At 34.7% G+C, this 27514-nt stretch overlaps 2 protein-coding genes and 3 non-coding genes across 15 annotated transcripts in view; 3 read left to right on the plus strand and 2 right to left on the minus strand.

Annotated features, from left to right (window-relative positions):
- kto (mediator complex subunit kohtalo) overlaps positions 1-14601 on the plus strand; it is a 136835-nt gene extending 122234 nt beyond the window's left edge. For 9 of the 11 annotated variants that reach the window (XM_069831619.1, XM_069831617.1, XM_069831620.1 and 6 more), the window contains 2 exons: positions 169-397; positions 3791-14601. In XM_069831619.1, coding sequence (XP_069687720.1) covers positions 169-378 — 210 coding nt within the window. In that variant the 3' untranslated portion in view covers positions 379-397; positions 3791-14601. Of the gene's footprint in view, positions 1-168 lie in introns of all 11 variants that reach the window. The other 2 variants (XM_069831621.1, XM_069831618.1) reach the window with 2 other exon arrangements.
- Positions 14602-16160: 1559 nt separating this feature from the next.
- Positions 16161-27479, plus strand: LOC138703601 (putative Ras-related protein Rab-33). Its single transcript, XM_069831629.1, has 4 exons — positions 16161-16999; positions 17082-17201; positions 19500-19649; positions 23735-27479. The coding sequence occupies exons 1-4, from the start codon at positions 16748-16750 to the stop codon at positions 23951-23953; spliced, it is 741 nt and encodes a 246-aa protein (XP_069687730.1). The 5' UTR covers positions 16161-16747; the 3' UTR covers positions 23954-27479.
- TRNAN-GUU (transfer RNA asparagine (anticodon GUU)) lies at positions 20566-20638 on the minus strand. Its single transcript has one exon. It is a non-coding gene; the product is annotated as a tRNA-Asn (tRNA).
- On the minus strand, positions 20852-20924 carry TRNAN-GUU (transfer RNA asparagine (anticodon GUU)). Its single transcript has one exon. It is a non-coding gene; the product is annotated as a tRNA-Asn (tRNA).
- On the plus strand, positions 21571-21643 carry TRNAK-UUU (transfer RNA lysine (anticodon UUU)). Its single transcript has one exon. It is a non-coding gene; the product is annotated as a tRNA-Lys (tRNA).
- Positions 27480-27514: the final 35 nt, after the last annotated feature.

Consider the following 27514-nt stretch of genomic DNA (forward strand, 5'->3'; position numbering starts at 1 on the left):
AAGAGAGGACTAGACCTTCTTCCATAGCATTTATTTATTTGTTTTGTTAATTAGTGTTCTTGTAAAGTAAAATAAAGTACTTAAGTTATTGAAAGCTTCGTTTTATTGCGTTTGAAGCAGACTCAAGATGTCACGTAACCATAACATTCATGTATTATTTTCCAACAGCAGCAGCAGCGAATGAGGCAGCAAATGATGATGCTGCAGCAACAACAGCAGCAGCAACAGCAGCAGCAGGGACCAAACCAGCAACCAAATCAGCAACCAGCACTGGTGGCTCATCTGCGACAGCTACCACAGCAACAGCAGCAACAGCCTGGTGGAAATCAGCCAACCCAGCAACACAATCCTTATTCACACCAGCCTCCTCCATATTGAATTCAGAGATTCTGCTAATGTAAGCATCACTTTTATGAAGAATGTACGTCAGAGGGGATTAAATTGTTTTCTTTCGTTGTGTGGTTATAGAAGGTTTCTATTAAATTTAGTACAGCAATTCAGAATGTAGAAATGCATAGTCAAAACTTTCAGAGATAGCTTCATGCTAAAGAAAAGTTAATTGATTGGATCATGAATGCTTTATACTTCATTTGCACAAACTTAGTACAGTGTGGACTTAATGGAAGGAATGTGGAAACAGCTATTCTTCACTCATGACTATATCCGTATTGGAGGTTTTCAAGTCGAATAGATCATGTTTTACTTTTAAAATAAAGGACTAATAGAATAACAAGATTCGTTGACAATATTCTTGCACATCTTCATCCAGGGGGCCTGGGTTCGATCTCTGGTCAGATCTGGCTGGTTTTTGTGGTGAACAAAACAGACGTTGCAGAGGGTTTTTCTCGGTGTACTCCCATTTTCCTCTTCCATTCCACCAATACTCTCCACTTCCTCCTCATTTCTTCTGTCATCTGTAATAGTAAAAATAGGCTGGGCTGATGTCTGAGGGTAGTATGGGTTTCTGATGCTGATCTAGGTTATAAGGACTTGGGGCTCCAGGCTCATCAGTAGCTGATGGGACTTTATGCCTGTCAACGTCGGATTTATGAATGCCACCCTGGCCATCAGACTTTGACAGTCATCGCATATAAGGTGTACAGTGGACCTAAATGGTTTTAAGTGCAAGTTCCATCCTAGAACCAGCTGACGTGAAATATATCACCAATCTCAAAAAGGCAAAGTAATTTTCATTCAATCAATCCTTGCACATCTTAACCTATTTGGTGTATCACAGTTTCAATTGTTTGCTGGATTGTCCTAAACTGCTCTCATATTTTGTGTTATAAAGCTGTTTTGAAAGTCTGTTATTCACCATCCTCAGCATGATGTTTCGAAATTACTCTAATTTCAAAATAAATTCCAAATTAGTTGCATTCTTAAGGCCCGGTTTTATAAATATGGTTAATCTAAAGATTATGTTAAACCTAAATTAAAACTAACTGTGAGTTTAACTCAACGTGCTGTATTACAGAGTCTCGGTTAAGTTAAACCGTAGTGGAATATGATTGGTATTAAATTACTGCTAGAAAAGAAAGGAAGACGATTGCAACTGTTCAGTTTTACTATTTATTTAAAATAGTCAACTTTCCTGGAGAATCTTCATTAAGAAACATCTTTGTTCTTCGATATCAGAGAGAGTATCATAAAAAAAACCTAAAGTGGACCAATACCGAGTACTTCAGTATGCTTGTCAGACTTAACCTCAAATAGTTTCTTAATGCTGGCTACCAACGTTATACTCCCAAACACAATGCAGCCAAACTAAACCTTGCATGACCATCCGCGACGTAACTCCATACAGAATCAACTGAATAATGAAGTAATATTATTAGTGTGCGTATTTTATGTGTTGTCTAGAATATTTATGAATCAGAATTCAGTCAAAAATAAAATTATTTTTATGAGTCTAGTAAAATTAGGTAATATTATATTAGTGTGTTTATAAATCAGGCCCCATAGTAAATCTTACCAGGAGACTGTCTGCCACACACAATACAATGCGCAATAGGTTTATGGTAGATTTATGGACACCTTTGAAATCTTCAATCGTTTTCAGTATGCCTACTACCAGAGGGAAAATAGTGCAACACAACTAGTAACTAATGCAGAGATTCAACAGAATGTTTTCAAAAATAAAAAATAAATTATTTATCTTTTCAAATAACCTTTAAATTCACATATTTTTGCACTCTCTCACTTTCCTGTTGCATGTTGTATCCGAGTTTCAATTTTTCGAAACAAGATTAGGACTATAATCCTAATTCTGAAGGTTAAAACTGTCTGTTTCGAAAGCTTCAATCTGTTTTAAAACTTATGTATATTTCAAAGTGGTGCACTTTATTTCGAAAAATTCTTGGCCACCGTGGTCATTCAGTAATATTGAGCACTCACTTATCGTCACTCATAAGTTCTTGGAAAACATCTGCAATATCCATGTATATTGCAGGAACTGCCGTCTTGTATGTTGAGTCTTGAACTGCAGTTTAAACGGCAGAGAACTGCCTATCAAGTTAAAATCAAGTTAACTGAAGTTTAACTGGTAGTTAAGGTTTATAATATGAAGCAGAACGAAAAACTTCAGTTTAAACTGAACATAAAGTTTAAACGACGTTTACAATACCGGCCCTAAGTCTTTTTACAGAATATCGTTCACTTTCTGTCTTATGGCGCAGAGTGAGTAACTTAAGATTCTTATCATTTATTTCATCCTCTGATTGAGGTTCTGACTGATATATACATCTGTTATCAGGCTGTACATCTCACTTGACGATATGTGTCAGAGGAAGAACAATATTGTTTGTATACATCTGAAGTCTGATTAGTGTAATATGTAACTAGTCAGCGATGTATGCAATGGAGGAGGAAAGGAACTGGCCATCCTACCCCATTATCTGCTGGCTTAGTTGCCTCATGAGAGGTGCCTTGTTGGTATGACTTGTGAGGTTCAGACCTGCCTTTGAACAGTTGACTAAACAACAAAACATTAATTTCATTACCAGTCTTCTTTGTTCGTAAGATTTTTTGATACCTTACTTCCGTATGCCAACAGCAGTCGTGTTGATGTTTTGTAGAGCTGGAATAAAATATTTTACAGTAAAGACAATTTAGTTACCTGTATACAATTTATGGCTTTTTTTATTATAATTTTGACAAATTTGATATTCTGGCAACAGTATAATCTACTGCTCCATAGTACGTTTAACAATATCATAGATACCTCTTGTACGCAAATGACCAAGTTCTTCCCACTAACACAGAAGATGAACTACATTACTCAATTCACCATCTTAATATTACTGCACAAGATTTTAACAAGGAAATCTTAAAAACAAAAACAAGGAAAATTACCCATCCGAAGTAAAATTTGTATTAACAATTCAATATTGAAACAAGTAAACTCATTTAAATATTTAGGTTATATCTTAACATATCTTGAAAAATGCAATTTAATACTCAAAATTCAAAATTATACAGATGCCTCAGAATTATGAACCAAGTTTTTAAAACAACGAATGTCCAGAAACATACAAGATTGAAGGTTTACGAAGTTTTGACAAGACCCATTCTCTGTTATGGCAGTGAAGCATGGACCATACGAATCCAAGATGAAAAATGCATAACTCCTGAAATAAGATTTTTGAGAATAAGTTTCGGATATACTGTAGTCTTTTGGATTACAAAAGAAATGAGATAATAGTTATGAACTCAAAATACTCTCTATAGCCGAATATCTCCATAACTATAGACAAAATTGGTTACAACATATGAATAGAATGCAATGTTCCAGGATACCAAAACAGATGCTACGCTACATCCCCAGAGGAAGAAGATCTATGGGTCGACCATTCCGAAGATGGCAGTAGACTGTAACAGACCACTATGTCTATTACTTAACATGCAGATGATGACGATATCGTATCTTGAGAAATCTGTTTCTGAGTCTGTATAAATCGTTCTTTTCATTGCGTTAATGTCCTCCATTTGGATTAATAAGAATTGAGATTGCTATTACTTGATAATTTCTAATTAATTAATATATTTTTTATAACTTGCTTTTTATTGCTGCCATATATTTTGTCAAGATTTGGAACTGGCATTGATAACTTCCGTTATTGAGACCTACATTAAAAAATATATGTAATTAAAATTCTGATGTTTAATATCTATTTATATATAGATGAAGTGATAAGGGAATGGAAAAGAAGATAAAAATCCGAATAAAGATTTCAAAAGAAATAACAATGAACATATTTTTTTCCATTATAGCATAAGGGAATTAAACTACATTGTAAAAATCAATAAATGGATTAGTAAGCTGTCTTTCCAAGCATTGTAATGTACAGATTTGCAAAGATCAAAATATTAGCTTTTTCAGAGAAAGAAATCTGTAAAAGCAAAATTTGTATAGAATAGAATTATTGGCTCAGTGCAGTTCTGTGAACAAAAATTGATGCAACATTATTCATCCAACTTTATCGTCATCACCATTACCACCGTGGCCTGTTTCAATCCAGTCTAATGACAAATGACATTACGACACTAACTCATTATACAAACCAGATTCTTCAGGAAGTGTGTTGCAGGAATTGATATTGTGTATACATCTGAAGAGAAGAATCACTGGAACAAAGCTTGTGTAAATGAATGCTTAATATTCCATGTGATACAAAAAATTTTTTTACATGTAAATACAAACAAATGGTCTAGGAATATTTTAAAACATGTAAACTATATGTACCTAATTTAAAAGAAATATAGAGATATTTTATTTGTATAAAAGACAGTAACATTATTTCAAGTTTTCATTTAAACCTCAACTCCTGTCACATATAACTAGGAACCTGAATTTTTAGAATCTATTTTCATCAAAATTAGTATTTATTTTTTCTGAAATTAGCCTCTATTTTTTCCAAATTAGCATCTACTTCTTTCCAAAGGAAACGTTGTGCTTACTACCTTTCATTTCTCAAAAGATAACATTGTGAACAGTTCGGTGTTTGCTCCTTCAAATTACATTGTCTGCGTGAAACAACAACACCATACTGTGATAAAACACGTTCACTGTCATCATTGTTTGTTGGTGTCTACAATACTTGCAAACAACATTCTGAAAATGCTTTATTCTCTAACGTGGCAATTACAGAATTTACAAAAAACTGTCTTAGCGTCTGAAGCATAGAGTCCGTGAATGGAATATTGCTGGACTTTTATGAGCAGTTACAGTTGTTCGCCCATTTTACGAATTGTGTCTCACAAATTCAACCAACTCTGCCAATAAAACTAGAATAACTATCCAACTCTGCTGTGATCTCAAAAGCAAATGGCTGAGTAAACTGGAGCGACGCATTTTAGCCCAACCCATATCAAATATAGAACTTAATAATCAATATTACGATATCTATATCAATAATCTGTCCTTCATTATCAGTATATGAAATTTATTGAATCGAGTGGACAATAATTGATAGAGAGATAATCGATCGACATATTTTGAGTATTTAAAAAGTGCCTTTAATTTTTGTGTATATAATAGCATTTTACTGATAAATCGCTATGTATTTTGTATTGATCATAAACTTGGCAACTGACGAGCTGAGCATTTGCTAGTCAGTGCAGGGAAATGAGCGCCAAGCTGAGCTGCTCAATGTGAGCATGAGTGCTCCACTTGGTTGTCGGTTTTTTCGCGAATCCCCTTGGGTGTTACATTACAAGTCAGTACAGGTAAGCGAGTAGTGCAAGTGAGCACGGTTGCATCATTCAGTCGCACAGTGGGTCAGAACGCAAATCTAGTTGGACAATATTAATATGTATGTAGCACATATGGGTGAATCCAGAAATGCGTACAGAATGTTAGTTGGGAGATGGAGGGAAAAAGACCTTTGGAGAGGTCGAGATGTAGATGGGAGAATAATATTAAAATGGATTTAAGGGAAGTGGGATATGATAATAGAGACTGGATTAATCTTGCTCAGGATAGGGACCGATGGCGGGCTTATGTTAGGACAGCAATGAACCTGTGGGTTCCTTAAAAGCCATTTGTTGTTGTTGTTGTTGTTGTTGTTGTTGTTGTTGTACAAACTTTGATTTAGTGTCTGTAAGAAGAACTACCTCCTTCACAGGGTTGCGTTTAGACAAAATTAACAATTCCCCTGTGTAACAGATTTATATTAAACTCTGTACAGGGGTCTGAAGTAGCATTTATTTTTTGTGTTCAAACTCTGATTACATTTCTATAAGAGAAACTACCCCTTTAGTTAATCCAACGGATTTTTATAAAACTTTCCACAGGAATTACAGGTACAATCTATTTTTCTGTGCACACACTCATTACGTTTATATAAGAGGAACTACCCTTTTATATGGAGTTGGTTTTAGAGAAAATTAATAAAGTCCCTTCTATGTAACAGATTTTTATTAAACTGAACGCAGGATCTTCTTTTGCAACTCTTGGCTCAGTTACATCAAGCAAATAGAAAATATTCTAATGAATTTTATATTGACCATTTATATTTATATTTATATTTATGTTATATTTATATTTATATCAATAGTCTCTAGACACATACCATCTCAAACAGCAGAAATAACCAAAATGCTCTCTCAATTAATAACACTCAATAAAAGAATTGCATTCCAATGGATACCATCCCGTTGTGGAATCCTGGGAAACGAGAATGTGGATGCTTTAGCAAAGAAGGGCAGCACTGCTACTTATAGACCTGTTACTAAATCTATGTATTACTCTGTGAAAAGATGTATTAAATCTACATACTTAGACTTCAACAAACAAAATTTGATAATACAATCTCAAGGGAAAAAATGGAACTCTCTGCATCAAAATCCACAGGTAATTCCCGATTTACCATGCAAATCGTCTGTAGCTGCATTTAGATTGGCAACAGGCCATGACTGTTTGGCCAATCACCTGCATAGAATTGGAATATATCAGTCCCCTAACTGCCCATTGTGCAATTCAAATGAAGAAATGGATTCGGAACACCTCAAAATCTGTGCTTCAGTGGCTGACCATGACAATATCTTTGAAAAATATTGGCGTGCAAGAGATCAAATGACCTTATTGTCAAATGCCTGGCGTTAGAAAACAACAACAACATATTGACCACTGGTTTCTTGATTTTTCAAAATATTCCATAAATTCGATGCACCATAGATAGATTCGCTTGCCACCATCATTTCTGATTTTTCTCCTTCTTCTTTTGCAAATAACATCATCCCATAACAATGAATGCAACACTCGCGACTCCTATATCCAACATCTCAAACGAGAATGAAATATGGAGTAATTCTGAGCTGAGCATTCAAAGTGAGCATTCGCTGTGCACACGAATGCTCACTTTACAACATTTTGCTCTCTGTGAGCATTACAATACTCGGCTCAAATTATTGCCGGTTTAATGTGTTGTAAAATACATATACCAGGGAAATATTTAATAAACAAGAATTAGGGATAACCTTTTAATTGAAAATTTGTATTCAGTATATGGTACAGTAGAACCCCCATTATCTGTCAACCTATCAACCGATTAGCGTATTATCCAACTGCCTTTCTCTCCTTCTCATCATATTTTTTCTGCAGCAAAAAGATAACAATAATAATGAAGTACTGTAAATTATGTTAGTACGCATTTTTTTCTAGAGACGTTTATTACAAACTTTTACTGTTGTTACACAGTATACAGTAGGAATGCTGCTGCTAGGAACAGAAATAGATATTAATACCCCAAGAACTTCCACACAATTGCAAACCCATGTACTATTCAGTCATTTTCCTACTGTTCAAGTAGACTGTATAATCTCTATGCAAACTGTCTTTTGCGGATGTCAAAAAGAAAACTGTTGTGCTAAGTAGATCTATATAAAAAAAGAACAAATAATTGAGCAGTTTGGGAAAGCAAGAAACTGTGGCTCATCTCGCATCAGAATACGAGATTGGCATTACAACTCTGTGCAATTTAATCAAATGCAAAGATAAAGTGTTATGTATTATTGCACTTCATTGTGTTTATTAGTTAATAATAATGCATAGTGTAATATGAAGATGCCAGTGCAGTGTAGCAGACGCTTTAAATTACGAAACTTCAAGAATTAATGGACTTACTTTATGAAAATTTTATCGTACTGATTAATAAATTTTTTCGATTAATTATTCAAACCACCCCCTTCATTACCATGGATAATATAGGTTCTACTGTATTTATGTAGACCTAACTAAAATAAAAATGCTGCCATCATAAGAATCAACCAGTGACTTGAACTTTAGTGTCAGTTGCTAAATATTTCAGAATATTTACATATGGCATTAATGATTATTATGATTATGTTGCCAATCCTTTGCTTCATGGCTTTCAATTTGTTAAAAAATTAGTAATGTCCTCTGTTAATATTAAATTATGCCAACCCTGCCAGATTTGTTATATATAAAGGTGAACCGTAAGTAAAGTCATTAATTTCAGGGGATATTCTTTGAGATATTTCAAACAAAAAACTTTAATACGATTTCGCTTTCTTTTCGAGATAAAAATTATTTTATATGAAGCATTTCATACCATGTTTTGGGAAGGTCATTGATTGAATTCCCAATATGCTCAGTCAATTTAAGAGAGCAGTGTATTATGATAATAAATGATTGGAATAATTTTAGTTTTGTCCTTCAAATATGCAGAAATTTGACCCAAACATCACATTTTAAATTCATTTCCAGAACGAAAAGTTACATTTGTTCAGATCAAATTTCTACACATTTAAACTACAAAACTAAAATTCTTTCAGCCATTTATTATCGTAATACACTGCTCTCTTAAATTGACTGAGCATATTGGGAATTCAATCAGTGGCATTCCCAAAACACGCTATGAAATGTTTCATATAAAACCATTTTTATCTCAAAAAAGGAAGCAAAAGTGAGCAAAATTGTATATATGGAGATTCAGATCCAGTTTTGTAACATGCACACTCGAAATTCATTCCAGCAAATTATGCTAGATTCCCTACTGTGCTTACTGTATGACTTTGTACTGTGATCTTTTATGCAATGTCATGTACCGGTAATAAGGAACTTGTAACATTTTGGTTGTTCCCAAAACTCTAGCAACATGAATTTAATGTCAGTGTACAGACAACATTCCTATGACTCTGCATAGTGCCTGTATCCAAATGTTCGTGTTGATTTTGTTTCCGTACTTCTAAACCTTTGATCCTGAGCCATAAATTAGTCGTATTTCAAGTAAAATTGAAGAATAAATTGTATAACAAATTTAATTTGGCATGGTCAAAACCTCATTCACGTTAATTTTTATTTTCTTCTTCTTCTTCGTATTGTAGGATAAATCCTGTCTTTTTCAACATTGCCTTATTCTTATGGTGACCAGCTTTCTCTCCAACGTTTTGGAGGTCGTCCCAAAGGTCTTGGGGTGTCTAGTTTTCCTACCATTGCGATTTTTGGAAGTCGTTCGTCTGACATTCTTGAAATGTGATCTCTCCATCCTTTTCTTCTTCCTTTAATCCATTTTGCCACGTCTTGTTTTTCTTCTAATTTCTTCATTTGTTTGTCTGTCATATATTGTGTATCCTGTAACACTCCTGAGCATTCTCATCTCTGTTGTTGTCATCATCTTTTCAGTTTTTTTTTTTGTTTCTGCTCTGGTTTCTGTTGCATACGTTAGAACTGGTCTTACACATGTCTTGTATATTCGAATTTTGCTTTCTATGGTCATAAATTTATTCTTCCAAATGACATCTCTTAGGAATCCTGATATTGTGTTAGCTTTGATCATCTGTTCTCTTACTTCTTCGTCTAGGTTCTTGTTACTTGTTATTTTTGTTCCTAGGTAGTTGAAGCTCATTACTTGTTCTACTGGTTTATTATAAACTGCCAATTTACACCTTAGCGGCTGCTTTGAAATTGTTTGTGATTTAGTTTTGTCGAATGATATTCTCATGTTGAATTGTTCATCTGTTGTTTGGAATTTATGTAGTAATCTTTGTAGGTTGTCTTCATTTTCAGCTAGAATAACTACATCGTCAGCATAACATACTATTTTGATTTCCTGTTTTCCTAATTTATATCCTGGGGCTGCTTTCTTAGTTTCTTTTACAATTTCATCCATAATAATATTGAAGAGGATCGGGCTTAGACTGTCTCCCTGTCTTACTCCTGTTCTAATAGGTACCTTCTCTATCAGACGGTTGTTTACTAATTTTTATTTTAAAAACTAAATAGAATAGAAGCTTGTTGATTTATTGGTCTCAATGACAACAGTAAGACAAAAAAATATCCCTAGACCATTTGGTTATATTTATTTCATTAGTATCGAGTTATCTCAAAATTTTGATACAAGTACATACAGGAACAAACACCCATTCTTATATAATTTATTTTCTTCTTTTATACAGTTAGCCTACTATCATTGTTAATCATTAGCAACAGATCAAATGTTTGGATTTATAAAATTCTCTGGGTAAAAAACTGTAAGTGATTCTGATAATACAACATACATTATTTACATTTTGTGCCCTCACATGTCATTCATCCAGGCATGTGTGTTCAGTCGTATATTAATGTTGAACTGATATTATAGCTATATTTAGTTGTCACAATTAATCCTTATTTAATCCCTTATAAATTGAAAGCCGTCCCCTCTCATTTTAATGTCATAACAGCAAATAACAGTGACAATTTGGGGCTCTTTGTATTCCTGAGAGGGTGTCACAGGCATCAGCCTAGTGTGTAGGAATGAGTGAGTTTCTTTGAACTGATAAATATCAGATACAGAATTTTTGTGCTTTCCCATTGAATTTTGCGGAAGTACTGAAAATAATTAATGATTATATATTAATATTACTTAATGAAATTTAAAATCATTGGCTGTTTATTTTAAATAGTATATGTTATCATTATTTTAAATAATGTATGTTATCATCAATTATTTATGGAGGAAAATGCCAGATATTTGCATTACTTCCTATGCACACAAATTTTAAACATATTTTATTTTTTATGTTCTATCTTATTTACAGAAAAGATGCTAAATAATTCGAAACATTCAGTTCGTAATTATTTTCTTATAATTTTATTGCCAGCTATTTATTATTATCTGTTTCAGCCATATTCAAAATCATTGCATTACTAGTTCTGACTCTGATGAAAATAATTAAAACTTATTATGTTAAAATTCACTTGAGGTTACTGAAATCAGGAAGTGGATAAGTGACAGTGGTGTTGGAAATTGTTCCTTCTTGGTTCTTGTATTCACAGTTGTTGGTAGTTGTTGCTGGTTGCTTAGACATCTTTCTCATTGCCCCAACCTAAGTATTCCTAAATCACTGATTAACTTTACAACTTCTTTAGCGTGTTAACTTCTAGGAAATTACCTGGCTGACTAGTTTCGAAGAGTTATTCTTCATTGTTCAAAACCTACATAATTTCCTAAAAGTTAACACGGTAAAGAAGTTGTAAAATTAATGAGTGATTATGTAAATGTTAAAAGTGTATATAGAACAATGAAGTATTCCTAAATGTTTGAGATAAAAGGAATATCATAAGTTTGCCAGTTTAGTAAGAGAGTACAATCTCTGATTGTAAGATTATATGAACAACCAGCTTTTGTAGCAAAGTCATCTGGTACTTAAAACTTAATGTCAAAGTCAAGAAAGTACAAAATAATGGAATGAATATTATTTCATTTCGCCATTCCCAGAAAATGTGTTTTTACAAGTTCTTAGATTCTTTTGTAGAAAACAAGAGGTAGCCTATTGATATTGACAAGAGACCCTGCGAATATTGAAATAGAGTTGCGAGATGAAATAGTTTGATTCAATAAAGTCAGATTTAATTTTAATCTAAAGTAGACATATGAAATCAATTAAAATATGATCTTAGTAAAAATACTTCTTACAATGTGAACATCTGGTCTACCGAACATTCTTCTGTGATCACAAAATAAAAGCAGTATACAATGTACAAAATCTGGAGATGGATGAAAGTATCTCAGTGCCAAATGTGGAGACCGTCAGTGGAAATGACTATTCGTTACAAATATCACTAAATTCTTGTACTATGTACATTTGGAAAAATCCATACTAACATTCTAATTGCATAAACTCCTGGTAACACTTTGTCCATCTGTTGCTTTTCTTGTAACCATAAATACATGAAACCACTCTGTTATCATACTGACTGCATCTTGATTTTGAAATTCGCATAGTTCTCTTGTTTCACAAGGTTACAATTGATACCCACCTCCGGAATAAGGTTCTAAGTATATAGGGAAACATACCATATACTCTTATTTCGGGTGAGGGGGTATTCAGTTAATGGAAATCTCTGTATGCTGTGGATTGTAGCAAGTTATTTTCTTATTTTCTTTCTGGCTATTATTCATTGTCCCTCGTTTAATGTTTTAGTACATATTCAAAATATCTGCAACAAATTTTTTTTCTCATTAAAACAAATTCTATATTCAGGCACTCTGTTACTCTCGAATAACTGATGTTTACAACAATTGCAGAGACATAAGAGCCTTGTTTGTCAACAATCCAGTGTGTGTAACTACACAGCTGAGGCCTTGAAATATCAAAGGTGCTAAGTGCCATTTTTTTTTTTTCGAAATTGAGATTTTTGCATTGATATATGTTATGTACCGTTTTAGGTCACATCAATCAGGGCACATGCCATGAGACATCTAAGTAGTTCAACCTGTGACCGGTATATGCAGTGGCGGCTCGTGTCTTTCTTGGATGGGTGTTCACAAAAAAATATGAATAATGAACACACATATATTCTCGTATAGCTGAGTCACAGACAGAGATAAACGAGTTCTAATATGCATGCATCAAATCTACGCATATAAAACCAAAATTAAAACCATTAAAAAAGAGTAGAGTAAAACTAATTCATAGGACTCACCTTCACTGCTGTTGTAGATGGTGTTGAAGATCTGGATTTATTTGTAGAGAAACTCCATTCGCCTAGTTTTGAGTGACACAAACTTATCAGTAACTATTACTGAAGTTTCTAATGTTGTTAACAAGTTATTTTTTCCGCTGCCAACATAGTCAATGTATTTAAACGGTTTTCTGTCATGGTGTTACGGAGGAATGTTTTAATTCTCTTTTCATTTAATACACTCACAATCTCACACACGTCCGTCTCCAAACTTCAAGTACTGTATTACTGTTTCAACTTTCAATATGCACCAATGGAGCTTGTATTTTCCTTACTTTGCTGAACAAAAGACAACAGAATCAGCCCCCGTCCATAACAGTATTTTCAAAAGAAAGAGTAAAGAGAGAAAACGAGGAAAGAGGGAGAAAGGAACACGATGCCAGACCCAAGTGAGATGGAGCATCTCTGTTTCTCTGTCACTAGCACGTTAAGACTTGTGCGAGCCAGAGCTATTGTAACCATTGTAACAAACCAGAAAATATTCTCGCCTCAGGCTACTTCCCCCTGCTAGAGAAAAATTGTGCGAGCTGCTGTCAACGTGTCCAATGGAGGTTTAAAGACACACGTCACACGAAAGGGACATTCTCTCGAGACAAAAAAAAATGTAGGAACGTCATTGCACGTTGGAAAGTAATAGATGTACCTGTAATAATATTAATACAGTAATATGTATGATTATTGTTGGTTTTTAAGGTGTTCACGTGCTCCTGTGCTCATATAGAGGAACTGCCGCTGGATATATGTCTGGACAGTATTCTATAGGTCTTTGTAGCACCAAATAACTCTATTTCTTATATCCGCCTCTTAGCGTCTTTGTTATTTTAAGGCCTTAATTATGTACTAGTACGAAGTATACTAATGGAAAATGGATGAGACCAGCTGAGAAGAGCCAGTGACTTAGTTGTCAAGTGCTCATCATTGGAAAGCAGCGCAAAACTGAACTTGGGATATTGGATAATGACCAAAATGTTACATGAGACTAAATTCAGTATTGTTGAAATCAACTGTACTTTATTAGTTTTTTTTTTTTTTTTCAGTATTGTTGAAATCAACTGTACTTTATTAGTAATTTTTTTTTTCTCTCTGTGAAGAGATATGAGTAATTTGTGGTACTTCCAGTCATGTTTTAACTTTTTAACACTTCAACTAGTTTATTTATTGTAAACAAAAGAATATATAGTAAGATGTATGAATGAAATTATTTTTATTATTATGTACAACAGAGAAGTAACAGAAACTCAGATATAGGTCTGAAAATATTAATTTATGTTTTAAATAAATATTTTTCACACCAAGAATACGTATTAAATTATAAGATAATAAAGAAATGTAAACAAGAATATATCATCTTTGTAAATATCTCAGTTTTATTTATTTCATAAATGTCTATTCCATTTTATGACAAATGTACAGAGCGTCCCAGCGATAAGTACCGGTTTATTCTTCGGCCGCTAGTCGGTATGGTGATTGAGTGACCATTGGCAATTGGACTCTAATTATTTGCCTAAGGGCATTAATTGACAAGGCTGATCTATGTTACAGCCAGTGGTGTCATGTATATCTGAACTGATTGAATTGTTTATTTTTGCATTTTGTTTCCGAGATATTAAAAAGCTAGAGTGTTTTGTGTTGAATGATCGTTCTTTCTGTCTTTAAAAAAACCTAATTTTTTTAACTTGCAAAATTTAAAAAAAGAAGTTGTTAAATTTGTTGCTGTTTATACAAGTGGTTCAGGTGGACAGGATTTTAAATTTAATTAATGTAGTTGCTATGTAGGCTATTATATCTTTATAGCTCAATTGATTAGGTTTGTAAATTGAATCATCTGCTTGTTATATACCAGTATATTTTTTGTAGAGCCACCAACGTAGCTCAATTGGCAGACTCGCTAGCCTGCTGATCTGGAGCTGCGTTCGGGCTTGAGTTGGATGCCTGTTTGGCGTGATTAGCTGGTTGGGTTTTTTCTGAGGTTTTCCTCAACTGTAAGGCGAATGCCAGGTGATCTGTGGCGAATCCTCGGCCTCACTTCATATTGCCAAAAAATTATAATCTTGTAAAATTTTGACTTGTTCCACATCTTACAGCTTCAATGCTAATGTAAGATCTATGGAATACAATAAATGAAATTTAAAAAATGAAAAATCAAGCTAGGATAGTTCGCAAGATGGAAACAACACTGAGACTCAAATTGTGAATTTGGGGCTATTCTCTTTGCGATTGTATGTTCCAGAACATTGAAAATAGGTAAAAAAACAAACTCAAGATATAACTTATAACTTTGCCTATATCCTATTTTAATTTCGGATACTAACAATTTATCTTTTGAGGCAATATGGGGTGAAGAAAAGAGTGAGAGCATCATATTATACCGGTACATTGTTCTAACACTCTATTATTGTCACACTGTCTGCTGTGAAAATTCAAATGTTGGAAATTTAATGGAGAAAGCATTTCCAACGAAGTAATAATTTAAGAATAATTCGGCACGTTTTATGGTACCTGTGTGTGTGCTTGTTTAAGGGAATAGGGACTAAGAAAACTTTCTACAAAACTTTTAAGAAAATCGGCCTGTGACCTGCAACACATCAAAGGAGAGAGGTGTCCTTTTTTTTAGACATTCCCAGCTAGCAAGAAGTGGCCAATGGTTTCACTGTTGATTATATAGCCCTCTTGGTTTTATGGAATCTTTATGCGTGCGCGTTTAAGGGAATAGGAACATTGAAAATCTTTTGAAGCCTTGCCTGCAACATGTAGGTAATGCAGGTATTGCATTTTAATAAAGGTTTTGTTCGAAAATAACCTGCTAAAGGACAAAGAACAGGTGAGTTGTCTAATTTTTCGATTTTCAGAAGCAGATCAGTAGATTTCTAGAAAAAAAAATTTAGACACTGCAAATCAGCAAAATCAGTAGTCTGACAACACTGGTCTCTGTATACTATAGGTGGTGAAAAACAAGAGGAGTAGGAAAAATTAACTGTCCAGTCCTGAGAGGATAAAAAGTCAAATGAGAGACTGAAAATTCATGAACATATTATAAATGGGAACTATAAATATATTCTAGATGAATAAAACTAATTAATAATATTGTTATAAGCACAGAAGAAAAATCCTAACCATGCAATGTCATTGGAAAAATCATGTATTAAATTTTACCACGGCCATCTTAATCATGTAGAGCAAGGTAGCTTAATCATCATCTGGATCGAGATGGCCGAAGTCAGAAGGAAGAAGGGGGGGATATTTGTTTATTAGTGGAAATGATGTTAACAAATCAAGTAGTTAGTTCTTTTACTTGATTTATTGCAGCAAAGTTTGAACGTTTTCAAATTTCGGAATTATGCTGTATGAATATTATAAAGTTTCTTTGAGAACTTCCAAATAGTGTAATCAAGTCTGAGAGTTATGGTACTAGCTAGTTGAATAGTCCTTTGTCCGAGGAAAACGTTAAGGAGTATAATTATAAGGCTGAAATATATATTATATTAATTTATTTCGTGTGAAGTGCTCCAAATTCTGTGTGACGTGAATGCAGTTTTTAGATTCTATACTTTGCAGCATCGAACATTCATAATTCTCTCTATACAGTGTAGTAGAGGTTAATTCCATTGTATTTTTTTGAGTTCTCCACGTGTATAGTTACATGCCCTTTAAAACTTGAATGATTAATTTTTGCGAATTACATATACATTATTCCTACCATATATTGTTTATAATAATCATCGAAATGTGTACGTCTGTTTTGTATTGCTCGTAAAGGGAAGAAGAGGCTTACAGTAGAAAATGTCTCAACCTAAAGAAAAAAAAGTAAATAAGCTTAGCCCTAAAACAGAGGCGAATAAAAGTCAGATTAATAGTACTGGTTCAGACAGGAATAAAAGAGTGTTCAAAATAATAGTTGTTGGCGATTCAAATGTGGGGAAGACATGTTTAACATACAGGTTTTGCGAAGGCAAGTTCCTTGACAAGTCTGAAGCAACAATCGGAGTTGACTTTAGAGAAAGGACTGTTGAAGTAAATGGAGAAGAAATAAAAGTGAGTAGGGCAGTCAGTAGTGTGCAATGAGTGAAAAATAATATGTTTACATGTTAAACAACGTTGTTTTAATGAATTACAGCTGCAACTATGGGACACTGCAGGCCAAGAGCGATTTAGGAAGTCAATGGTCCAACATTATTACCGTAACGTCCATGCTGTTGTTGTAGTGTATGATGTAACAAAGATGTCATCATTTAATGTAAGTACAGTAATACCACAGTCTAGTTTATACAGTCAAGAAGCTCAATACGTACGAAATATGCATCCATAGATAGTTGCTAACCACTAGGATCGCTACTATCGCCTCATCACAGACAGTCTATTGTTCCTAGTACCATCAACAACTCAAGCTGCGTGACTGTGTATACTAAACTGTGGTAATACATTTCCAAAATTTAACTTCATGGTAATGTAGCCTAAGTTACTTGAGAAGTTAACGACCGTTCCTGAAAGAGATAGGCCTACAGAGTAATTAGGATATATGGTACTAGCTTGTGGGAGAAAAACTGTGAGGTCAGTATTTATATTTGAGTAGAAAGTACCAGGGTGAAATTTCGATCTCTGTTATACATCACACAATGGAGAAAGAGAGAAAAAAAAAACACTTTGATTATTGAAAATAACCTCAAAATTCTAGCACACTACTCTAAAGACACGATGTGATCACTGTAAAAGCTATATTATATAAATTCACTCAATCAGCCCCAGATCCTTTCTTTTTATATTCTGTCGCCTGGTGATTTTGTTAGACATTTTCACATACAAGGATGACGTACCTAATCGTAATCCAGTAACAGCATCATTATTTTGGATTACGCGGGTCCGATGTATTTTTTTTTTATAATCATGGCTTACAAAAGCATTCCTTTCTTTGGTTTAGTTCAGCGTAAATCATCCTTTCTTCCCTATGGCCCAGGATAAATTTATTAAAAAGCATACATATACGAAAAGCCAAAACAAAGCAAACCTAACCTGTCACTGATTCTAGACCTTACGAAAACTTCGCTTTTTTTTATCTCTCCAGATATTCACAGCACTGCGATATCATTCCAATAGATGTCTACCAGTTATAGACCTAAGTATTTATGTGTAAAGGACAGTTTTGTTTGAAATGTTTATTTCTTGAGTGGAATTGTGGATATGCAGTGTATGAAATCATATATATACCGGTACCTATACTTAATTTTGTGTCTCTTGTATATTTGTTAAGTAATTACATCTTTCAATTCCATTTGATCATGGAATAACGCAACAGAAATTAGACGTCAGTGCTGTGTGTCGAGATCGAAGATAGTACCAGTATTAGAATACTTTTTTTCCCATGTTTTCACTGTAATAAGGTCATTTTGTGACGGTAATATTAAACTAATCGTAAGTACATCTTTAAACTCAAATCTACCGAATGAATACCACGTACACTTACATGCATATTTCGTATGAAAACATAATAGACATATGTCACCTGAGTGCAGCGGGTGGTAAATATACATTAACAGTTTTTTTATGGTAAAAGTGTTGAATACGTGACAAGATTGCTGTTCTTATACTTCCACAGGCCTATCGTATGGCTCAATATTTCGTTCACTTACATAACACAATACCGGTACTCGATATTACTCGCTAAAAGCAACAGGAATTGATGGAATCCTCACTGAATTAGTGAAATATTTGGGTGAAGATAAGAAGAAAATTCTGTCTTTTTGCAACGAAATATATGAGAAAGGCGAATGGCGTGAAGGTTTTACAGAGTCAGTGTTGCTTCCAATACTAAAGAAAAATTATGCCAAGAAATGTAACAAGTTCAGGACTATCAGCCTGATATCACACTTGGTGAAGATTCTTCTGCGAACACTGAATCGATGTTTAAACTGATGGGGATCCTAAAAAAATGTTGTATGTCTCCCATGATGCAGATGTCTCTGTATTTTGTATTAGTTTTTCCATGCAGCTATTCCCTTGTTCTCCCCATTTAGTTTCCTTTTACTAGTCACAGCTCACTAATCTTGCAGCATGGTACCTCAAATCACAGCTCACTGATCTCTCAGCATGGCTTTCCAAACAACCTGACATCTCTTGCCATACAAAGAACTTCATAAAACTTGAATTTTGCGCATTTTTCTATGTCTGTCTTTAAACTTTTTTCTTTTCAAATGCAATGGAAGTTCACCTTTTTATTTAATTGAAGGATATTTTCCAGATCTGCATGCAAAATATGCTGAATTCACTGCGTAGTTAAATAGAGACAAATGAACAAGCATACTTTTTTCTTCAGAAAAATGTCTTATTTCGATATAACGAAATTTTACTATAACAAAGTAATTTGAAGTCCCTAGGATTTCGTTATTGTGGTAATTTACTGTGCAATCTTGAAAACTTCTTACAACCCGAATTTTTGTAGCGTATATAGTGTGCTTAAAATGTTTGATCTTTGAAAGTAGGTAGTCTGTCCATTGTACAGTTTTATCTTATGCAATTCGTTCTACTTTAATTTTTTCAGTCATTGTCACAATGGATTGAGGAGTGTAACCGTCACAACTTGACAAGTGATGTTCCTCGAATATTAGTTGGCAACAAATGTGACTGCAAAGAAACCCAAGTCGTGAGAACAAATGCAGCCCAGCGGTTTGCTGATATACATAACATGCCTGTAAGTATTCATTGCCACAAAAACATGAAATGATTATGAAAATTATTATATTATATAATATTTCATGGACGTAATTAGTCCCTTGCATAGAATAATATGGTGCACTCAACTAATTCCTCTGCAGGTCAATTATAGTTCTTAAGGTTCACTTTCGCGTGTTCGTGCTGAGTCAAGTCTAGTCCTACAAGGGTGAGTGTGGAAGAAAGCGAAAGATGTTTCATCCTTGCAAGCAGGCAGTGTGTTGCGGAGGGAATAATTGAATGCACGTTACTTTGCCCCTTGACTGTGTTAACTGAGAATTCATGTGAAATGAAATTTTAACGTTTATTTTTATTTTCCTCCTGCAACGGTGGGCCTCTATTTACTTTGTAAAGTTGGTAAAAATGATAAGTATTAAGTAAACACTACTTAAACAATTAAATATTACCCTGCCGTCGAAAGGTATGATAGGGTCGACTGTCTCTTTGGTGAGGTGATACAAAGAAAACACTCCATATAAAACATTAACACTCTCTGTCAACATTTATTAATAACACTTTAGAAAGATGGAAATGAACCAAGGTCTCCAGTTAAGTACAATCACTGAGAATTCACCAACGTATCGACACTGGCTTGCCACTAAAGGTGACTGGACTGGCATTCGTCAATACATTTACTAGTAACGCCATCTGTACTCATAGTTTGTAATTATTAGTAGCTTGCTAGACAAGTCCCAACTTGTCTGATATAGTAGAAATCACTATTACACAACCAAACACAACCAATGTAAAACCCTTGACGAATGCCAGCTTATTCTTTCATACTACATATGAAATCAAACTCCTTCTATTAATCCTAATAGACTTAACATTGCAAATCAAGCTTTCAGGTATAACTCCCTGTAAAGTTGATTTGAATAATTTCGAGGGAAAAATTGTTCCGGGGCCGGGTATCGAACCCGGGACCTTTGGTTTAACGTACCAACGCTCTACCAACTGAGCTACCCGGGAACTCTACCAGACACCGATCCAATTTTTCCCCCTATATCCACAGACCTCAAAGTGGGCTGACAACCATCAAGCAACCAACATTGAGTGCACACTAACTCCGTGTGACTTAAATTGTGGCTTTCTGTTAACGAACAGTGACGTGTATTATGCAAATCAAGCTTCCAGGTATAACTCCCTGTAAAGTTGATTTGAATAATTTCGAGGAAAAAATTGTTCCGGGGCCGGGTATCGAACCCGGGACCTTTGGTTTAACGTACCAACGCTCTACCAACTGAGCTACCCGGGAACTCTACCAGACACCAATCCAATTTTTCCCCCTATATCCACAGACCTCAAAGTGGGCTGACAACTGTCAAGCAATCAACATTGAGTGCACACTAACTCCGTGTGACATAAATTGTGGCTTTCTGTTAACGAACAGTGACGTGTATTATGCAAATCAAGCTTTCAGGTATAACTCCCTGTAAAGTTGATTTGAATAATTTCGAGGGAAAAATTGTTCCGGAGCCGGGTATCGAATCCAGGACCTTTGGTTTAACGTACCAACGCTCTACCAACTGAGCTACCCGGGAACTCTACCAGACACTGATCCAATTTTTCCCCCTATATCCACAGACCTCAAAGTGGGCTGACAACCGTCAAGCAACCAACATTGAGTGCACACTAACTCCGTATGACTTAAATTGTGGCTTTCTGTTAACGAACAGTGACGTGTAGTATGTAAATCAAGCTTTCAGGTATAGAGTTAGGTTAGGTTAGAGTTATACCTGAAAGCTTGATTTGCATAATACACGTCACTGTTCGTTAACAGAAAGCCACAATTTAAGTCACACGGAGTTAATGTGCACTCATTGTTGGTTGCTTGACGGTTGTCAGCCCACTTTGAGGTCTGTGGATGTAGGGGGAAAAATTGGATCGGTGTCTGGTAGAGTTCCCGGGTAGCTCAGTTGGTAGAGCGTTGGTACTTTAAACCAAAGGTCCCGGGTTCGATACCCGGCCCCGGAACAATTTTTCCCTCGAAATTATTCAGACTTAACATTACTAACATATAAAAACCTGTTTAGCTTTCTGGTATGCCAGTCTCGAAACCAACTCAACAATGGTCTCTCTTCGACACTCATACCTCTATAAACACACAGCATACATCACCGCAGCTCGGCTACATTTCTGCCTGTAGTAAGTCACAAACCCCGTTCGATCCCTGACTTCAGCACTCCACATTCCTCCCGAACTGGGTTATCTGTGATTCCCTCATGGATAGTCGTAACACCAACCCACAGCTCTCCCCACCTGTCATCCAATCTTCCTCAACAAGTCGCTTCCCAAGACACGTGATCACTTAAATTCGCTCCTTATACGTGAGGAAAATGAGAGCAATAATGGCGGAAATAAAACAAGCTATCTAAAGGAGAAATAAAGACTAAAAATGGAGAAGAAGTGAAGCCACCTATGAAAGGCGAGGGTAACTAATAATAAAAAGAAAATAATAAGAATAGGAAAGAAAGAAAGAAAAGGAAAGGAAAGAAATGAACATAGTGTGCCGAAACTAAAACGGCACACTCCTAAGGTACAAGCCATGTATCCCATATTTTATATTTGTTCTGTGGTGGCCTTGCATCACACGAGTAGTAACCCCTACTACTTATGTCCAATGTCGGTTAAAAATCCCCTCTACAGTGAGACCAAAAAACTGAATCCTTGAAGTGTGTGATGATCATTGTGACATTCATGATTCGTAAAGATTATAGTGAGAGATTAATTTGAGTGGTATTGGTGGTGATTACTACTACTACTATATCTGCTACTACTGCAGCCACTGCTGCTCCTGCTGCATTTTTTTTTTTTTTTGTCGTAAGACACATTTTATCGCATACAACTCAAAATAAGGCTTTGTCATAGTGACAAAATATCACAAATTCCTTTAAATAATGCGAGTGTTCAGCATATTGTTAATATTTTTTTTAAGACAAGATATTAACTGATTTAACAACAAGCATAAACTGGCTGTTTACCATATGTTTCTGCAGATAGGATATTAGTTGAATCATTAAAAAACTACAAAACTGGGGGCTTTTTTTATAAGTTATGGCAGATACAAAAAAAAAATACACCTTAAAATTCAACACTAAAATCATTATAAAATACAACAAATAACATTCATCGTCCAAAGCAAAGAGCTCTGCAAGTACATCCTGACTTCCACTGTTGACAGTGTCATCATATGGGTTCCATTCTAAATATAGTGAGTCAGTTTCTACCTTGTCAGTATTCCATAACAAATTGTCCTCTGTGCCATTCATAGCATTAGAAATTTTGTATTTTTTAAGGATTTTATCACTATCCTGCCTTCACTTTTCCCCTTGACGGTCAGTAGTTTGGTGATCTCCTTAAAGGACAAATATAATCTAAAAACATTATATTGTGCTCGAAATTTATATCTCAGCTTGTCTGTGAAAATATTCGGTATATGTTCTGCGAAATTATGATGACAAATGTTGTTGTTGTTTTCTAATGCCAGGCATTTGACAGTGAAGTCATTTGACCTCTTGCACTCCAATATTTTTCAAAGATATTATCATGGCCAGCCACTGAAGCACAGATTTTGAGGTGTTCTGAATCCATTTCTTGGTTTGAGTTGCACAATGGGCAGTTAGGGGACTGATATATTCCAATTCTATCAGGTGTTTGGCCAAACAATCATGGCCTATTGTCAATCTAAATGCAGCGACAGACGATTTTCGTGGTAAATCAGGAATTAACTGTGGATTATGATGCAGAGAGTTACATTTTTTCCCATGAGATTGTGTTATCAGATTTTGTTTGTTGAAGTCTAAGTATGTAGATTTAATAAATCTTTTCACGTAGATTTAGTAACAGGTCTGTAAGTAGCAGTGCTGCCCTTCTTTGCTAAAGCATCCGTGATGACAAATGTGAAACAGTAGTTGAATGATGTACCACCAAAAATTTCACAAAATGATGTACCACCAAAAATTTCACAAAATCAGTCAAAGTTGAACATAAGTTTTTTCGTTGAAAAGCTGTTAACTGACTAGTAGTGGGTAAACATTCTCTTTATAACATTGTCATTAATTTCAGTTGTTTGAAACATCTGCTCGAGATGAAACAGAATGCGACAATGTAGAAGCTATATTCCTGACATTAGCTCATAAGCTGAAGAATCACCGTCCTATGATGCCTCCACCTCTGCGTCAAGGAAACAGTCCAAGTGAATCCCTGCATCGTGCTGATGTTATATCCATCACCCGTGAGTCTACAAATTCTGTGTCAGACAATTCAAACAACTGCTGGTGCTGAAAGTACAAGTTTCTAGAAACTGCCTAAAATAAGAAGTAATATATCTAGATAAGCACAGAAGACATTGCTCTCATGAACTATTGTACAGTTGTATAAAATGTAAAGCAACAAGAAACAATAGTATGTACCACTGAGAAAAATTTGTTAAGCTCATTTCATGTCATTTGTTGTATTCCGTAGAACTTAGATCAGCTCCTCAAATAAGTTTAAAATAATGCAAACTTATTTCGTGAGCATATAGTCTATATTTAAAATTACCTCGAAGTACAAGGACCGGAACAAAATTATCAACGTAATGTATTTCATATCTGATGTACTGTAAAAATTAAAACTATGTATGAATATGAAATGTTTTCATAGCTATTCCCTATGGATATAGATGATCATTACTATTATAGCTACTTTTGACAAATCAGATGTAATTTTTAATGGTAACAAATTTAAAGATTCATATATTGTTGAAGTAATATGTATATCATCAGAGATCGTATGTTTAATTACAAATAGAAATGTTTAAATTTACTCATGACCAAAATTTCAGTAAAATTACTACTATAGATTGAACGAGGTGTTTTTGCAGCTATATGTACTGTATATGGTTTGTTACTGTACAGTACATTGTATTAATGCCATGGGCTCCATATTTTATACCACAATGATAGTGCTTAGAGTGATAATGTGCTATTGTATTTACTTGAACATTCCACACTCTCGAATAGGCTAAACTGCACACCTTAACTTTTGTGAGATAAAAAACAGCTTTCCAGAGATACAAACATATTAATGATGACATTCACAGCATTGACAATTATTTTCCATGTTTGTTCCATTTGTAGTTTTGGAGACCTGTAAAATGGAAACCACGCAATATTAGCATCACTAGTAGACTTCTGGTCTCCTAATCCATGTCCCAAACAGTATCATCTCCTGTCCCATCAAGGGTATTTGAGATGCCACAATTCTTGAAACTCTTTTCTGTCAGTGAGGGTGAAATATGAAATATAGCAGAGCCAGCTGCAGAGCAGTTCAGCATTCAGCTGCTTGATTTTCCCTGTGGGATGTACAGGGTATCTGATTTAAGCCATTTATTTTTGTTTAGGCAGCTCAAATATCAGTCTCGACATGTTGGAGGTATTCAATGGTTTTGCATGCAGGATCAGGGGCTTGTATAATGTCCACTGGCATTGTCACGTGAATATTACAAATTGTAGTATTTTGTATGATAATTTATTGAAAGTTTAGGAAGTGTCTTCCTTTTCAGGTTCACATACAGTGGCAGTTTTCTTCTGTTCTCGTGATTTCTGAAACACAAGTATTTTCTCCTTGTATGTGGCCGGGAGTCACTGGGATGGGTGGTTTTCCTTCTAATGATTAGGTCATGTCTTACAAAAGATCTTACAGTCTAATCATGGCTGACTTTAAAGTTCACTTTCAGTTGACACTTTCAGTTCAGTTCAGCATAGCTAAATTGGTTCTTTTCATTACTATACTCCATTAATTTTTCTTCGTTTTCAGAATGTTTAGGTTTTTGTCCACAAGTGCTCTTTTACTTCTACTGAATTGTAACAACATTTCTTTTTTTTTTTCTCCAATCTCTGACGCAGCTTTCATTCACACCAAATTGCATACAGTTGCACCTGTGGTACGATTTCCATGTTCTTTAGCTTCCCTATTATTTTTACTTTTTCAAGGACCGTGAATGATCTCAACTACATGCCTTTTGTACTCCTTTTATACGTAAGAACTCTGTTGAATACTGAAACCCACAACAGAACAGACATAGAATGATACGTCAGATGCATTCGATGCATGCGTGGGATGTGTGGTAGTAGCAATATGAAAAAAAAAATAGGGTCAGTTGGAATAAACCATGGATCCCACTTTTTGACGAGAATTTTTCGGGAAAAAAAGTGCTCGGGGTGTTGAAGTAAATACAGTGTATTTATCTTTCTTGCCTGTGTTGTATTATTTTTATTGTCTTATCAATGAATTACTTCTGTATAATGCAGTTTGTGTGTAGACATTGTATTGACTCTTTCTATTGAAAGTATCCTTTACTTTTGAGAAGTAATATGTTAAGTTGGCAACTGTATGCATTTGTTATTACGTGAGTTGCATTTACATGTAAAATAATATTACACATTCACACTTTTTATTTTGTTGTATAAGTCAGTCAAGAAATTAACGATTGAGTTATTTTTAATGTTACTGGATTTTACTACATTACCTCCGCATAATGCTGAGGTCACGAAAATGTGGGACTCTATTTCCTGTTTCCTTTTGCACCTGAATGGCTGTGACTTCCACAGAATTCCCATTGTTACTGAATGTGTTATGACATAGAGAAGGGAATTTGAAGTAAACTATTTCCAACTAAAGATTGAAGTAGACGTAAACAAAACCAAAATGTATTACTCTGCAATTGCAAGCTAGCTACCAAAGCAGCCACCAGGGCACATTATTTTCAGCAAGCAAGCACGCAGGGCAGCCACCGTCTGATATATTGCAGACAACATTTCAACACATTCATTGAACTAACCAGTAAAATGCTCACAGAGGGTTAATATTTATTATTTCTCTACTGGGAATAGTAGATTTTCTTTTTCTGTAGTTTCGTGATTAAATGTTATTCTTTGAAGAGTAGAGAATTTCTTTAATTCTACAGAAATTTATTTGCGGTTGGCAACACTGAATCTCGCACTGTGTTATACCAGCTGTGCTGATGTGCTCTGTGAAGCTGCAAGTCACCTTGGGAGGGATTTAATGCCTATTGCGCATGCGCGTTGCCATAATATACGTTACAATGATTTAACATGCAATGTCTGAAACTACTAATATAAACATGTTGTTTAAATCGTAAGAAAGTGTTCTTATAAGCATGTTTAATTCACTCGTATTCCATGTATATTATACATTTTATTATTTTAGAAGGAACTATTTTAATGTGAGGAAGAAGATGACAAGCATGAGTTTGGAGGCGTTGTGCGTCCAATAGCCAATCAGGAACCGTTATGCCACGTACATTTATTTACATTTACTTCAGTCTTTAGCTGGAAAGAGAGTAGTTTGAAATAAAAGTGGCAACACACTAGCACAGTCTAGTATATACAGTCACGAAGCTCAATACGTAGTAAATATGCATCCGTAGATAGTTGCTAACCACTGGGATCACTACTATCGCCTCATTACAGACAATGTGAAATAGTACCTGCACAGTCTATTTTACCTAGTACTCTCAACAACTCAAGCTTCGTGACTGTGTATACTAGACTGTGATACTAGCAAACCCATGCACAATGCTTAGGGCATGAATTGAAGTACAGACAAAAAATTAATAATCATAATGTCCATGATATTAACTTAATTTATTTTCAAGGATCTTCAGGAAATGTGTTTAATGTGTAAGGCTAATGAAACTCCTAGTACAGTATTAAAAATTGGCAGGGGACTTATGAAAATCCCAGTGATTGCGTGAAACATCTGTATTCGAATTAAAGTAATAAAATACAATATGTACTTTCTTTAACACTGTACTGTATTTTCATATGTATGTTTTTGCTC

The sequence above is a fragment of the Periplaneta americana genome, chromosome 7 (genome assembly GCF_040183065.1).
Source record: "Periplaneta americana isolate PAMFEO1 chromosome 7, P.americana_PAMFEO1_priV1, whole genome shotgun sequence".
Classification (NCBI taxonomy): domain Eukaryota; kingdom Metazoa; phylum Arthropoda; class Insecta; order Blattodea; family Blattidae; genus Periplaneta; species Periplaneta americana.

Excerpts from the sequence above, each read along its gene's own strand:
- LOC138703601 (XM_069831629.1), top strand. The coding sequence starts at position 16,748 with ATGTCTCAACCTAAAGAAAAAAAAGTAAATAAGCTTAGCCCTAAAACA. Across the intron at positions 17,000-17,081 it reads TAAATGGAGAAGAAATAAAA|CTGCAACTATGGGACACTGC; the intron begins GTGAGTAGGGCA and ends AATGAATTACAG. Across the intron at positions 19,650-23,734 it reads CTGATATACATAACATGCCT|TTGTTTGAAACATCTGCTCG; the intron begins GTAAGTATTCAT and ends CATTAATTTCAG.